Below are 15,606 nucleotides of genomic sequence, written 5' to 3'. Positions count from 1 at the left end.
GGGAGGCCGAGGAGACAGATCATGAGGTCAGGAGATCAAGATCATCCTGGCCAACATGGTGAAACCCCGTCTCTACTAAAAACAAAAAATTAGCCATGCATGGTGGCATGCGCCTTGTAGTCCCAGCTACTTGCAAGGCTGAGGTGGGGGAATTGCTTGAACCTGACAGGCGGAGGTTGCAGTGAGCCGAGATCATGCCACTGCACTCTGGCCTGGCAACAGAGTGAGATTCTGTCTCAAATAATAATAATAAAATATAATAATATAAATAAATAAAAGACTAATGATACCATATAGTAGTGAATAGACATTCTCATAGTATGTTGTATATTGGTGCAAACTTAATCAGGGCAATTGATAAAGATGTGTAAGCAGGTTTTAACTATGAAAGCCTCATTCTCAGCAAAATATCTAAGACTCTATCCAAAAGATACAATTCACATGTGCACAGAAAGGCATATGCAGTAAAACATTGTATATAATGGGAAAAAGCTAGACAGAACTTACATATCCAAACAAAACAGTGCAGCCATTAAAAGATTATGTCACAGTTCATAATTTAGTAACATGAAAATTTGTTCACTATATTTTGTTAGAAGAAACAAGTAGATTTCAAAACAATTGTTATATAACCCTGTTCTGAATGAAAAAATCCTATATGCCTATATCCATGCACTTATTCACAAATGAGGTGAAGTTATTTGGAATAAAATGTTCAAAGTGCTTACTTTAACCTTTTTTTAATATTCTCCAATCTTCTGAATTAAGAATCTACTAATTTTACAATGAGAGAAATCTGCTTTGAGAACAGAAAAAAATAATAAAAGGAGATATGTGTATGATACCTGGAATGCAATGTTGAAATGGTCTGAATTCTGGCTGAAGAGACCCAAACTTTCCTTTTTTTTTTTTTTTTTTTTTTTTGAGGTGGAGTCTCGCTCTGTTGCCCGGACTGGAGTGCAGTGGCCGGATCTCAGCTCAATGCAAGCTCCACCTCCCGGGTTTACGCCATTCTCCTGCCTCAGCCTCCCGAGAAGCTGGGACTACAGGCGCCCACCACCTCGCCCGGCTAGTTTTTGTATTTTTTTTTTTTTAGTAGAGACGGGGTTTCACCGTGTTAGCCAGGATGGTCTCGATCTCCTGACCTCGTGATCCGCCCGTCTAGGCCTCCCAAAGTGCTGGGATTACAGGCTTGAGCCACCACGCCCGGCCGAGACCCAAACTTTCTTCATAGACATTCCAGAGCATTAATTCAAATACTGTCTCAAAGGTTCTAGAATCCTAAGATTTTATACACAATGAGTTCTCTTCTCAGTTACCTCTCATATACCTGGACACAGAACTCCTGTTAACCAACCTCTTCACGAACTATTGCTCCAAGAAGGAAATCACATCTGGTCTGGACATAAATTAATAGGGTAATTAATAATAAATCCTTCACATAGGCAAAGAAATGGAATTTTGGTCTGATGTGGCTATGAAGAGTAGAGACCGTTCCTTAATCATCAAGCAGAAAGAAGTTAAGAAAGTATTCTGAAGGATTAGGGTGATAACACTTTATAAATAACACAGGAGAGATGCCCATTTCCACCTCTAGGAATCTTAAACTAGTCCTTCAGAAAATAACCCAAGAACCCTGAAGATTCCCTAATCAATCAGGGTGAAGAAAGTAAGATGTTCCCAAAATACAGAATTTGAACTGGAAAGGGGAAAACAGATGTAAAAAGGGAGAGAGACCCGGCTGGCTGCGGTGGCTCACGCCTGTAATCCCAACACTTTGGAGACCAAGGCAGGCAGATCACCTGAGGTCAGGAGTTTGAGACCAGCCCGGCCAACTTGGCGAAACCCCATGTCTACTAAAAATACAAAAATTATCCGGGCATGGTGGTGGGCACCTGTAGTCCTAGCTACTCGGAAGGCTGAGGCAGGAGAATCCCTTGAACCTGGGAGGTAGAGGTTGCACTAAGCCGAGATCGCACCACTGCATTCCAGCCTGGGCGACAGAGCGACAATCGCTCTCAAAACAAAAAAAGGGGAGACCCGGCCGGGCGCGGTGGCTCAAGCCTGTAATCCCAGCACTTTGGGAGGCCGAGACGGGTGGATCACGAGGTCAGGAGTTCGAGACCATCCTGGCTAACACGGTGAAACCCCATCTCTACTAAAAAATACAAAAAGCTAGCTGGGCGAGGTGGCTGGCGCCTGTAGTCCCAGCTACTCGGCAGGCTGAGGCAGGACAATGGCGTAAACCTGGGAGGCGGAGCTTACAGTGAGCTGAGATGCGGCCACTGCACTCCAGCCCGGGCGACAGAGCGAGACTCAGAGCGAGACTCCGTCTCAAAAAAAAAAAAAAGAAAAAAAGGGGAGACCCAAGTGGCTAGTTAAATGTAGGTAGGTGTTGTTATATCACACCCCTGAATAAATTCCTCTGATTTGGGGGTATGTGTGTCAGTCATCTGTACTCCACCCAGAAGTCAGTGCCACATTCCTGAGTCTACATACCCGTGAAATGACAGGAAACCGTGTGCCCATAAGGTCCTGGAGGGGAATGTAAAGGTGGTCAAGATATGGGAGCTAGACAGCAAGGAAAAGGAATTGCAAAGGGAAGTTAGTAGTCAAATAAATTACCAACTATCCATGTAATATAATACTAAGACAAATGCAAAGCTGTAGAAAATAGTTAAGGATAAGGAATCTTTTCAAGATACTATATCAGAGAAATCACTTTACAAAACAGATTGAACAATACAATTATATCAATATGGCCATTTTAAAAGTCTGGAAAGTTAAACACCTGTTTCAGTTATCTATTGCTATATAACCACTTCAAAAGTTTATGGCTTAAAACGAAAAATAATTAGCTTATTATTTGTGGGGGTTGGCAATTTGGGCTTAGCTTGCCTGAGTGGTTCTTCTGCTGATCATATTCATGTGACAGCTGTCAGCTGTTGGCTTGGTGGAGGCTGGATGGTCCAAAATGGTCTCCCTGAAATATCTGGCCGTTGTTACTCACTGGACCTCTCTCTCCAAGAGATCTTTAATCCTCTAGCAAGCTGCTCTTAGCCTTCAGTCATGGTGGTCTCAGGGCAGGAAAAGGGGAAGAGAAAAAGCTGCACGGGTGGCCGGGCGCGGTGGCTCAAGCCTGTAATCCCAGCACTTTGGGAGGCCGAGACGGGCGGATCACGAGGTCAGGAGATCGAGACCATCCTGGCTAACACTGTGAAACCCCGTCTGTACTAAAAAATACAAAAAACTAGCCGGGCGAGGTGGCGGGCGCCTGTAGTCCCAGCTACTCGGGAGGCTGAGGCAGGAGAATGGCGTGAACCCGGGAGGCGGAGCTTGCAGTGAGCTGAGATCCGGCCACTGCACTCCAGCCCGGCGACAGAGTGAGACTCCGTCTCAAAAAAAAAAAAAAAAAAAAAAGCTGCATGACTTCCTGAAGCTTTGTCTCAGAAGTCTCACAATACCACTTCCACCACATTCTATTGGTCAAAGCATTTCACAAGGCCCTGCCTAATAGTAACCAAACCACTGACTAGCATTTTAGGAGGAGAAAAAAATAGTCCCTTTCTGAAAATCAAAATCAAAGAGAACAAAAATAGAAAATACAACAGAACTTCCTTGACCTTGGTTTTCAGATATGCTCAGCAATGGTTCCCTTTCCTTGGGGCTCTTACAGAACCTCAAGGCAAGGGAGAAGGGGAAAGGAAAGGGGTAAGGAATCATGAGACACCAGACCTTTCTTGGAACCCAGACTGGCTAAACTGGAAAAAATTATTCCCACCACACAAGCTCTCATCATCTACCATACACATACACAGATGGAAGTAAAAGGGAGATGGGAGTACTGATAATCTTTCTTAATATTCAAGGGAAAGGCCAGGGTCACTGATTCCCAGGACTGGGGACTTTCTCTAAATTCACATAAGTCTCCCGGGGAGACATCTCTGGGAATGATGTGGTTCACATGGAACCTGACCTCTGAGAGTTCCCAAGGGAGAGCCTCTGAGGAAGGAATCCTACTCCTAGGTTCTCCCCATCACGTCTTCCCAGAACTCTGCCTGAGGGACACTTACAACTCGAAAAGCCTCGTTCCAAAAACAGGTCTGTGCTTTTTCTGTTTGCAGATTTTACTCCACCACTCGATTATCCCTTCCCTTTTTATGGCTATTTCACTGCAGCTGGGGTCTATACAGCTATAAAACAGGAGAAAAAAGTAAGCTGGGAACTCAAGAGATGCAGAGCCCAAGAAACAATCGAGTCTAAAACTGCCACTTAGGTGGGGACTCTACCAGGATCCCGTGTTAAACACCAGGCTGAGAACTGGGGCGGGGGTGCCCTGAGAAGACAACTCGGGCCATGCTTCATTGCAAGATGACTCTGCTTAACATAGGCATCGATCGTAGTCCTCACAGGCACATGGGGGAGATCTTAGACAGACCCCTCAGTCCCAACATTAAACACAGGACTGCAGAAATGAAGCTTTACCCGTTACACACAGAACACCACAGGCTTAAAGGTTCTTCCATCACACTAGACCACACTGTCATGATGGAAGGTCTCAAACCCTACAGTGTCACACACCCCACATGACAGCCGACCACGGCCACCCAAAGGTCCCGCATCCGAGCAGGGACAGGAACACAATCACGCACCTGTTGCAGCCTCCTCGCCGCGCACACAGCCGCCTTGTCCTGGCGTCAAACACGCACACACGCATACACAGGTCCGAGCTACGGCCCTGCACACCCTGTCTGCGTGCCGAGAGCTCGGGGCTTCCTCACTGTGAGCGCCGCCCGCACCCCAGCCATGCACTATGAGAAGTTGGAAGGGGAACCTGAGCTCAAAGTTCGAAAACGGCCCGGGAGCCTGTGGGAAATGTAGTCCAAGGCCGAAAACGCCCGGATGTGGAGAGGGCGCGCGTAACCGGTGGCCCGCAGGAATGCGCCGCGGAGACACCTGGGAGTCGCCCTCCGCGCGGGAGTACGCATGCGCAGACGCCCGGCCGGCGACTGAAGGTGAGGCTGGCTGGTCCTCCTGGCGTGGAGGCGGGTGGTGGGACGGGTAGGGAAGGCAGAGGAGGCGGGCGGGAACCTGGGCTGGGGAAAGCAAGAAGGGAAGAGGAGCAACGTGGGACGAGGAGTTGACGGGAGGAAAGTGCGAGTCCGGGCCCCGGAGAAGGCTGGGAGGGAAGCAGGAACCAGAGCGCGGGCCGGGGAGTGCCTGAAGAAGGGAACCGGTTGCCAGAGGCGGGGTGAGCTCCGCAGTGGCAGGAATTTCGTCTGATTTTCGTCCCCCGGCTCCTGGAGCACGGCCTGGCATACAACTGGCGCTCCGTATGTGTGTGGCTTTTCGTACCTGTCCTGTGTGTTGTGGTAGGGGAATGTGTTATTCTGCGTGACGTTGTGGAACCGGTTGTTTATGAAAGTGATGCAGTCCCTGCGTGTCTTAAGTTTTAACTTAAATTAGGTGCGAGTCGATTTGTGTTTGAGCCTATGTCCGACTTCGGAGAGGCGACAGTGAGGGCATTGTGAGTGAAAGGTTGTTACTTTTTGTAGAAGTATAAGTTCAGTGAAATTGTGCACGACGTGGGGGCCTATGGGATTATGACTATGTAGTGGGTGATACGGCTATGAATATGCTTAATTTTTAAAATACTTTGTGTGCACGACCTATGATGACGGTGAATGTGGCACACTGCGACTTAGGTGGAGTGCTTGAGAAACCGAGTGCTGACTAAAGTATGCATTGTTTAGATTGATTTCCGAGTATTGGGCATTTTATATATGCCCACAGAATTTGAGTCTGGTAATTAGACAAGTAAAGTAGTGATTTTTTTTTTTTTTTTTTAATGGAGAGGAAAAGGCAAAATAATTTTCAGAGGGTAAGATTGGACCCACGCGCGGTGGCTCACGCCTGTAATCCCAGCACTTTGGGAGGCTGGGGCAGACAGATCACCTGAGGTCAGAAGTTTGACCAACATGGTGAAACCCCGTCTTTACTAAAAACATAAAAATTAGCTGGACATGATGGCGCATGCCTGTAGCCCCAGCTACTCGGGAGCTGAGGCAAGGGAATCGCTTGAACTCGGAGGTGAAAGTTACAGTGAGCCAACCACTGCACTCCAGCCTGGGCGACAGAGCGAGACTCTGTCCCTCTCCCTCCACAATAGATCACGTATTGGGAAAACCTGGTATTGACTGATGACTGATATGTTTAAATGAATAGAACACCACTGGGACTAGTATTTTAAAGATAAAAAAAACTGTATCTCCTAATTGTCACTCTCAAAATTCCTATTTGGGTGTGTGTGTGTGTGTATTTGTATTTTTTGGTTTTTTGCTGGATGAATTTCTTCTGCTGGAAGCCTGCAATGTGAAAGGATACATGATTAGTTTCTTCTCTAATTCCCCAACCTTTATTTTGTCTCCTCTTTACTCCCTATAGGTAGTCTTCAGCTCTTATGGATTCGGAGCTAGGAAAGGAATGAGAAGACAGAAGTCAGAGACAAGAAGAGGCTAACATGACTGATACCGCTATAATTTAGTGTAAGTCATCTCTTACCTTCCAAGAGAACCTGCTGCTTGGAACCTCCAGATACGCTTCCCTTCTCATGGACATAGCCTCTTCTCCAGCTGCTTCCCCAGTGCTTCCTCTGGGCATGCAGTGGCCCACCCACTCTGGTGGGTGGATTTGTCCAATCAGTCCTCTTTGATAGGACCCAAGACAACCCAGACAGCCTTCACCCATGGGGTCTTCACCTAATGCTAAGGTGAGAATTAGCCACCTCAGTCACTTTGCCCTCCCAAATCCTAGAAACATGTACATTTTTGCCAAGAATTCTCTCACCACTTTGGTTCCTGGTGAACTCAGGGTCTGAGGGACCGCTTTGTGTTGTAAAGAAGGGAGAATCACTCACGTTTTTCCTCCTGGAAAAACACTGTTCTAAAAATAATCTCTTAAAGATACATTTTCTTCTCTCTTCTCTCAGCCTCTCCACCCTCCTAAAGGAGGAATTTAATGATAGCAGAATTTTATACTCAACAGCTGTTGTAAGATCCTGTTCTGAAATGAATTTCTCTTAGAATTTTGTTTCATTCACCATCTTTGGGATGTCAGCTGAGGCTGAGGCAGAAAGACTTCTAAGTTTTCATCCTATTAAAAATGAATAGTGATAACAATTAGAAAACTCGGGGTTGTTGGAAAAAACATTAACAAATCAATAGAGTGTGTATGTGGAAAGTATAGGGAAAAAAGACTTTATTTACATCAAAATAAGGGATACAAAGGAAGTGACTTTACTAATTACATGATATGTCATTAAAGAGCACATCTTAAAATAAGACTTTTGGTGGGGCACGGTGGCTCATACCTGTAATCCCAGCACTTTGGGAGGCTGAGGTGTGTGCACTGCTTGAGTCCAGGAGATCAAGACTAGTCTGGGCAACTTAGTGAAACCCTGTCTCTACAAAAATACAAAAATTAGCCAGGCGTGGTTGCACACGCCGGGTGGCTAGCTACTCAGGCATCTGAGGTGGGAGGATCACCTGAGCCCAGGGAAGTTGAGGCTGCAGCGAGCCATGATCACACCACTGCTCTCCAGCCTGAGCAACAGATTGAGACCTTGTTTCAAAACAAAACAAAAGAAACTATAAAACCCTTAGGAAAAAACACATAGGCATACATCTTAATGATCTTAAATTTGGCATACATTCTTTTGGAGTTACTTTCCTGGTGATTGAAATGTTCTAAAATTAGATTGTGGATGATTGTTCATTATGATGGTCTGTGAATATACCAAAAACCATTGAATTGTATACTTTAGATGAGTGAATTTTATGGTGTGTAAATTATATCTCAATGCCGTCATTTGAAAAATCTTGGCTAGGCCACCTCTGCAATGTGTAACTGAGCAAGCCATGAGTGTCTCCTCTGTTAGTCATGTTAGTCAATTTCAGGTATAATGGGACCTACCTCACTCAGGGTTTTCGTGAGGGTCGTTGGATCTATATCACAGGGAATTATTTTGGAAAGTGTAAAGAAATAATTGAATTCCAACTATCCTAGAGAGGGAAACTGATTGAATTAACCAAGTACAGTGCCACTGAGAAGTATGCAGCCATGAAAAGGGATCAATTGCATGGATTTATGAAGAAGGGCCTCCAAGATACTTCGGATTTTTTTGTTTTTTTGTTTTGTTTGTTTCTGAGACAAGGTCTCACTCCATTGCCCAGGCTGGAGTACAGTGGTTTGATCATGGCTCACTGCAGCCTCGACCTCCTTGGGCTCAGATGATCCTCCCACCTCATCCTCCCAAGTAGGTGGGGCTACAGGCATGTACAACTGTACCTGGCTAATTTTATTTTAATTTTTTGTACAGTTGGGGTCTTGCTGTGTTTCCTAGGCTGGTCTTAAACTCCTAGGCTCAAGTGATCTGCCCACGTTGGCCTCCTCAGGTGCTGGGATTATAGGCGTGAGCCACCTTGCCTGGCCTCCAGGATGCTTTGTTAGTGACAAAAGCAATAGAGAATATCGTATTCTATCTTTTATCTAAGTTTTCAGCTTATCCTTTCATTATTTTAATATAAGCAAATGTATATATTTGCATTTTTTTAAACTCGTGTCACCACCATCACCCAAATTTAAAAAGAAAACAAAAACAGAACACTTCTAGCCCCCATCCAGTTACCCTGGCACAAAAGTAACTTCTGTTCTAATTTCATCTCATATAAAAGGAGTCATGCAGAATGTAACCTTTTGAGTCTGGCTTCATTCAGTAAGGATGTTGCAATCAGTAAGCTATAGCTGGGACTACAAGTACATGCCACCATGCTGGCTAATTTGTGTATTTTTATTTTGTAGAGACAGAGTCTCACTGTGTTGCCCAGACTGGTCTCTAACTCCTGAGCTTACGGGATCCTCCTGCCTTGTCCTCCCAAAGTGCTGGGATTGCAGGCATGAGCTTAGTTCAGTTGCATGTTGCAATTCATTCATATTATTGCATGTATCATTGCTTCATTCTTAGTACAAAGTAGTATTCCACTGTCTGGATGGATCAGGATGGATCACAGTTGGTTTCCATTGATTATCCATTTATCCAATTTTATTTTATTTTTTTTTTTGAGACGGAGTCTCGCTCTGCCGCCCAGGCTGGAGTGCAGTGGCCGGGTCACAGCTCACTGCAAGCTCCGCCTCCTGGGTTTACGCCATTCTCCTGCCTCAGCCTCCCAAGCAGCTGGGACTACAGGCGCTCGCCATGTCGCCCGGCTAGTTTTTTGTATTTTTTAGTAGAGACGGGGTTTCACCGTGTTAGCCAGGATGGTCTCTATCTCCTGACCTCGTGATCCGCCCGTCTCGGCCTCCCAAAGTGCTGGGATTACAGGCTTGAGCCACCGCGCCCGGCCCATTTATCCAATTATCCATTGATGCACACATGGGTTGTTTCCAGTTCTGAGGTGCTTATGAATAAAACTGCTATGAACATTCACATTGGGGTCTTTTTGTGGATACATGTTTTTGTTTGTCGTGGATAGATACTCAGGAGTGGTATTGATGGGTGGTTTAAACAATTACTTTAAAATGGTATCTTTACATGGAATAGTTTGGCCTCTTGATTGTGGTGGTGGTGACACAAATCTAAATGTGTGATAAAATGGTAAAAACATGCACATAATGAGTACATGGAAAATTAGTGATATCTGAAAGAAGTTGGCGCATTGTGTAATGACAATTTTCTGATTTTTTATTTTTATTTTTTAGAGACAGAGTCTTGCTCTGTTGTCCAGGTTGAAGTACAGTGGCACAGTCATAGCTCATTGTAGCCTCAAACTCCTGGGCTTAAGTGACCCTCCCGCCTCAGCCTCCTGAGTAGCTGGGACTACAGGTACACGCTATCATGCTGGCTAATTTGTGTATTTTTATTTTGTAGAGACAGAGTCTCACTATGTTGCCCAGGCTGGTCTCAAACTCCTAAGCTCATGCAATCCTCCTGCCTTGTCCTCCCAAAGCGCTGGGATTACAGGCATGAGCTACCTACTGTGCCCAGCCAGTTTTCTGATTTTGACCATGTGCTATGGTTATGGAAGATGTGACCATTGTAGAGAAGCTGGGTGAAGGGTAAATGAGACCTCTCTGCACTATTTTTGCAAGCTTCTGTGGATCTATAATCATTTCAAAATATCCGGCCGGGCGCGGTGGCTCAAGCCTGTAATCCCAGCACTTTGGGAGGCCGAGACGGGCGGATCACGAGGTCAGGAGATCGAGACCATCCTGGCTAATACGGTGAAACCCTGTCTCTACTTAAAAATACAAAAAACTAGCCGGGCGACGAGGCGGGCGCCTGTAGTCCCAGCTACTCGGGAGGCTGAGGCAGGAGAATGGCGTGAACCCGGGAGGCGGAGCTTGCAGTGAGCTGAGATCCGGCCACTGCACTCCAGCCTGGGTGGCAGAGCAAGACTCCGTCTCAAAAAAAAAAAAAAAAAAAATCATTTCAAAATAAAAAAATAAATTTTAAAAAGAGCCTGCTGCAAGACTGAGAAGTGCCTATGGTGTCTGATTCCCTGTTGTTGGACATGAATTCTGTTTCCTACTCTAGGCACTTTTGGACAAAGCCATGCAGAATATCTTCTCCCATACCTGCCCCTGTGAGCCACTTACCCTTTCTCAAAGTTTCCAGCAACGCTGGGAGTAGGCGGGATGCAGTGGTTCACACCTATAATCCCAGCACTTTGGGAGACCAAGGCAGGAAGATCACTTGAGCCCAGGAGTTGGAGACTAGCCTGAGCAACATAGTAAGACATCATTTCTTTAAAAAAAAAAAAAAAGCCGGTCTTGATGGTGTGCGCCTGTAGTCCCAGCTACCCAGGAGGCTGAGCTAGGAGGATCATTTGAGCCCAGGGAATGCGACGCTGCTGTGAGTGGTGATGGTGCCACTGCACTCCATTCTGGGCAACAGAGTGAGACCCTGTCTCAAAAACAAAAAAATTAAAATTAAAAAATAATTAGCTGGATGTGGGTGGTGCACGCCTATGGTCCCTGCTATGCAGGAGGGAGAATTGCTTGAGCTGAGGAAGTCGAGGCTACAGTGAGCCATGATCATGCCACTGCATTCTAGCCTTGGCAAAGAGTGAGACCCTGTTTCAAAAATAAAATGAAAATAAGACTTGAATAAAAGGACAGGAAGACAACATGATAAAATGTCAAAACTTCCTAACATTTCATGGATTTCCATTAAAATTTTAATAAAAATGTTTGGACTTTCTAGCATTGTTAAGAGAAGATAAACACCAGAAATTCTGGGAGAGAAACTGTCAGGGAAGTAGCCCTCGTAGACACTAAGCTGTTTTTTTTTTTTTTTTTTTTTTTTTGAGACGGAGTCTCGCTCTGTCACCCAGGCTGGAGTGCAGTGGCGCGATCTCGGCTCACTGCAAGCTCCGCCTCCCGGGTTTACGCCCTTCTCCTGCCTCAGCCTCCCGAGTAGCTGGGACTACAGGCGCCCGCCATCTCGCCCGGCTAATTTTTTGTATTTTTTTAGTAGAGACGGGGTTTCACCGTGTTAGCCAGGATGGTCTCGATCTCCTGACCTCGTGATCCACCCGTCTCGGCCTCCCAAAGTGCTGGGATTACAGGCTTGAGCCACCGCGCCCGGCCTTTTTTTTTTTTTTTTTTGAGACGGAGTCTCGCTCTGTTGCCCAGGCTGGAGTGCAGTGGCCAGATCTCAGCTCACTGCAAGCTCCGCCTCCCGGGTTTACGCCATTCTCCTGCCTCAGCCTCCCGAGTAGCTGGGACTACAGGCGCCCGCCACATCGCCCGGCTAGTTTTTTGTATTTTTTTAGTAGAGACGGGGTTTCACCGTGTTAGCCAGGATGGTCTCAATCTCCTGACCTCGTGATCCACCCGTCTCGGCCTCACAAAGTGCTGGGATTACAGGCTTGAGCCACCGCGCCCGGCCGCTAAACTGTTTTAAAACTGATAACTGTAAGGTGATCCTGACAATTAAATGAACAGTTCAGTGGAAATAAATATAAAGCTCAGGTCTACTTAGATATATTAAAGGAAATAAAATATGTGATAAAAATGGCAGTTTTGATGAGTGAAGGAAATACAGATTGTGGAGTACCTTGTGATACCAAACTAGATGGACAAATTATTTTTATTTTATTTTTTATTTATTTATTTATTTTGAGACAGAGTTTCATTCTTGTTGCCCAGGCTGGAGTGCAGTGGCGCACGATCTTAGCTAACCGCAACCTCCACCTCCCAGGTTCAAGTAATTCTCCTGTCTCAGCCTCCCTAGTAGCTGGGATTACAGGCATGTGTCACCACGCCCAGCTAATTTTGTGTTTTTAGTAGAGACTGAGTTTCTCCTGGTCTCGAACTCCCAACCTCAGGTGATCTGCCTGCCTCAGCCTCCCAAAGCACTGAGATTACACACGTGAGCCACCACGCCCAGCCTAATTTTTAAAATTGTATTTTTACATGGAAAAAAACAATCAAATGAGAAACTATAAAAAATTATTTGGGGCTGTGCACAATGGCTCACGCCTGTAATCACACGTAGGAGGAGCACATGAGGCCAGGAGTTTGAGACCAGCCTGAGCAACATTGCAAGACCCCATCTCAAAAGAAAATAATAATTTAAAAAATTAGCCATGGTATTGTGTGCCTTTCGTCCTAGCTACTTGGGAGGCTGAGACAGAATTGCTTGAGCTCAGGAGTTTGAGGGTTCAGTAAGCCAGAATAGTGCCACTGTACTCCAGTCTGGATGGCAGAGTATGACCCTGTCTCTAAAAAAGAAAAATTATTTGGAACTCCTACCACAAAAATAAAGGATTAATTTCCTTCCTTTAAAGAAGTCTAGCAACATTTCAGAAAATAAAAATAATAGAAAATGAAATAAATGATGAGACCACAGATAAGAAGCTAAAAGCGTTCTTTAAACTTATGAAAAGAAGCTTATTGTTCATGGTAAGAAAACTGGAAAGTAGAACCACAATTTACATGTGTTAGATAGACAAGCATAAAAAAATTTGTATCAGTAGTATTCCTTGGTGTGGAATGACAGGTATTCTCATATATTGCTGGCAGTAGTATAAATGATACAGCCTTAATGTAGAGCAGCTTGGAAGTAGTTAATAACAATAGGCTGACTAGGAGGGAAAAGGTAGTGCTTGAGGGGAGATGAGCTTGCCCAAAATCCATCCTGCTGCCCCAAAAGCCTGTATCTCTGGCCTTGGGGATAAAACGGGATTTGCCTAGCTGGTTCTCCCCTCTATATTTATGTGGCATGTTCAGAGTAGACAAGGATCAATACAAGGGAAATGGAGGCAATTTTAATAGAATTATAAGAGCTGCGAGGCACATGTGGTCTCATGTGGCTTTTTTTGTCTCGGCTTTGCCTCCTTAGGAGCTGCCTCTTTTCTAAAGAGGACCCCAAAGGAAGGACTGGTCATCTCTTTCATATCTCAAAACCATGGCTCAGGTAAGGCGATGGTTTCTCTCTCCTTTCTGAAAGTCTTTTTTTTTTTTTTTAAAGGATATTTGGGTATATGTCTGTCTTGTCCTACATCTTCCTGCCTGTTTCCCTTCAGAAAACTGGTCCTCACTTCTTCCCATATTGGTTAGATATGACTCTATCTTCCACAAATGCTCCCAATTTTAACCAGTGTTCACACGTTAAGTGAATATATCAAGCCAGGTATGGTGGCTCACACCTGTAATCCCAGCACTTTGGGAGGCTGAGGCAGGAGAATTGCTTGAGCCCAGGAGTTCAAGACCAGCCAGCCTGGGCAACGTAGAGATATCCTTGTCTCCACCAGAAATTTAAAAAAAAAAAAAAAAAAAAAAAAAGGCCAGGTGCAGTGGCTCATACCTGTAATCCTAGCACTTCGGGAGGCCGAGGTAGGCAGATCACCTGAGGTCAGAAGTTTGAGACCATCCTGGCCAACATGGTGAAATGCTGTCTCTACTAAAAATATAAAAATTAGCCGGACTTGGTGGCAGGCGCTTGTAATCCCAGCTACTCAGGAGGCTGAGGCAAGAGAATTGTTTGAATCTGGGAGGCAGAGGTTGCAGTGAGTGAAGATTACACTGCTGCACTCCAGCATAGGTGTCAGAGTGAGACTCTGTCTCAAAAAAAGAAAAAAATTAGCACAGTGCAGGTGCAGTGGCATGCGAAGTGGTCCCAGTTATTTGTGAAGCTTAGGTGGGAGGATAGCTTTAACCCAGAGGTCAGGTCTACAGTGAGCCATGATCATGTCACTGCACTCCAGCCTGGGTGACAAAACAAGACTGTTTATTTAAAAAAAAAAAAAAAAGGCTGGGCGCGGTGGCTCAAGCCTGTAATCCCAGCACTTTGGGAGGCCAAGACGGGCGGATCACGAGGTAAGGGGATTGAGACCATCCTGGCTAACCCGGTGAAACCCCGTCTGTACTAAAAAATACAAAAAACTAGCCGGGCGAGGTGGCGGGCGCCTGTAGTCCCAGCTACTCGGGAGGCTGAGGCAGGAGAATGGTGTAAACCCGGGAGGCGGAGCTTGCAGTGAGCTGAGATCCGGCCACTGCACTCCAGCCTGGGCGACAGAGCGAGACTCCGTCTCAAAAAACAAACAAACAAAAAAGGCCGGGTGTGGTGGCTCATGCCTGTAGTCCCAGCGCTTTAGGAGGTCGAGGCGGGATCACAAGGTCAGGAGATCGAGACCATGGTGAAACCCCGTCTCTACTAAAAATACAAAAAATTAGCCGGGCGCAGTGGCGGGCGCCTGTAGTCCCAGCTACTCAGGAGGCTGAGGCAGGAGAATGGCGTAAACACGGGAGGCGGAGTTTGCAGTGAGCCAAGATTGCGCCACTGCACTCCAGCCTGGGGGACACAGCGAGACTCCGTCTCAAAAAAAAAAAAAAAAAAAAAAAATGGTATATCATTCACCATCTCCTCTCTCAGTCTTCTTCCCGAAGCTATGCAGGGACAAAAATGCATTTCCTTGAATTAAATGAAAATGTATTACTGAATGAACCTGTCTTGTGTAGATTAAAAAAATATATACGACTTTATTGCATCCACAGACTGGAGTCTAGATAGTAGTGAAATTGACAGAATTTATATAGAATTAGTAAGTAGCAAGAAGTCTTGTGTTGAGGCTTTGAGGATGGAGATATGATTGACAACTTGTACAAAGAACTGAGAATCTTGTGTTTCTCCTCTATCTTCAGTTTTGCTCACAACTGCTAACAATTTCTAAAAATATGTGGCCTTCCAATAACACCTGCTTAGTATATTAATTCTAGATTTATTTCTGTTTTCACATTTCTTCCAATTTTATGTTTGGATGTAGAAGTAAATATATTTGTATAGACCACCATACTAAACTAGAAGTGTAACTCTTAAAATATTCTGCTTCTGGTTTCAAAGACACTACTCTATTGTTTCACTCAGAACATTTATCTTTGTATCTGGACTTCTTAAATACTGGTGTTCTCCATATTCTGTATTGGTTCTCTTCTATTTACACTCTTCTGTTCACTATCTACCACTATTATTCTAATGATGCTCATGTAATTTTAATTCTAAACCTCTGTCTTTTTTGATGGATAGTCAAAATTATATATCCAGCC

The 15,606-nt window shown here is 45.1% G+C and overlaps 2 protein-coding genes across 14 annotated transcripts in view; one reads left to right on the top strand and one right to left on the bottom strand.

The window, feature by feature from the left end:
- The window catches only part of ZNF461 (zinc finger protein 461), a 61,765-nt gene extending 56,923 nt beyond the window's left edge, over positions 1-4,842 (bottom strand). The window contains exon 1 of the mRNA XM_033225926.1: positions 4,653-4,842. The gene's annotated coding sequence lies outside the window, so the exon portion shown is untranslated. The remainder of the gene's footprint in view (positions 1-4,652) is intronic.
- A 92-nt stretch (positions 4,843-4,934) lies between these two features.
- Positions 4,935-15,606, top strand: part of ZNF567 (zinc finger protein 567) — a 41,613-nt gene continuing 30,941 nt past the window's right edge. For 2 of the 13 annotated variants that reach the window (XM_033225922.1, XM_033225911.1), the window contains exons 1-2: positions 5,069-5,333; positions 6,445-6,769. In XM_033225922.1, the coding sequence (XP_033081813.1) occupies positions 6,746-6,769 (24 nt within the window). In that variant the 5' untranslated portion in view covers positions 5,069-5,333; positions 6,445-6,745. The other 11 variants (XM_033225916.1, XM_033225921.1, XM_033225920.1 and 8 more) reach the window with 11 other exon arrangements.

Source organism: Trachypithecus francoisi, unplaced genomic scaffold (assembly GCF_009764315.1).
Source record: "Trachypithecus francoisi isolate TF-2019V2 unplaced genomic scaffold, Tfra_2.0 Lachesis_group12, whole genome shotgun sequence".
In the NCBI taxonomy this organism is placed as follows: domain Eukaryota; kingdom Metazoa; phylum Chordata; class Mammalia; order Primates; family Cercopithecidae; genus Trachypithecus; species Trachypithecus francoisi.
The sequence above is the reverse complement of the archived record's forward strand: the minus strand, read 5'-3'. Positions and strand labels throughout refer to the sequence as shown.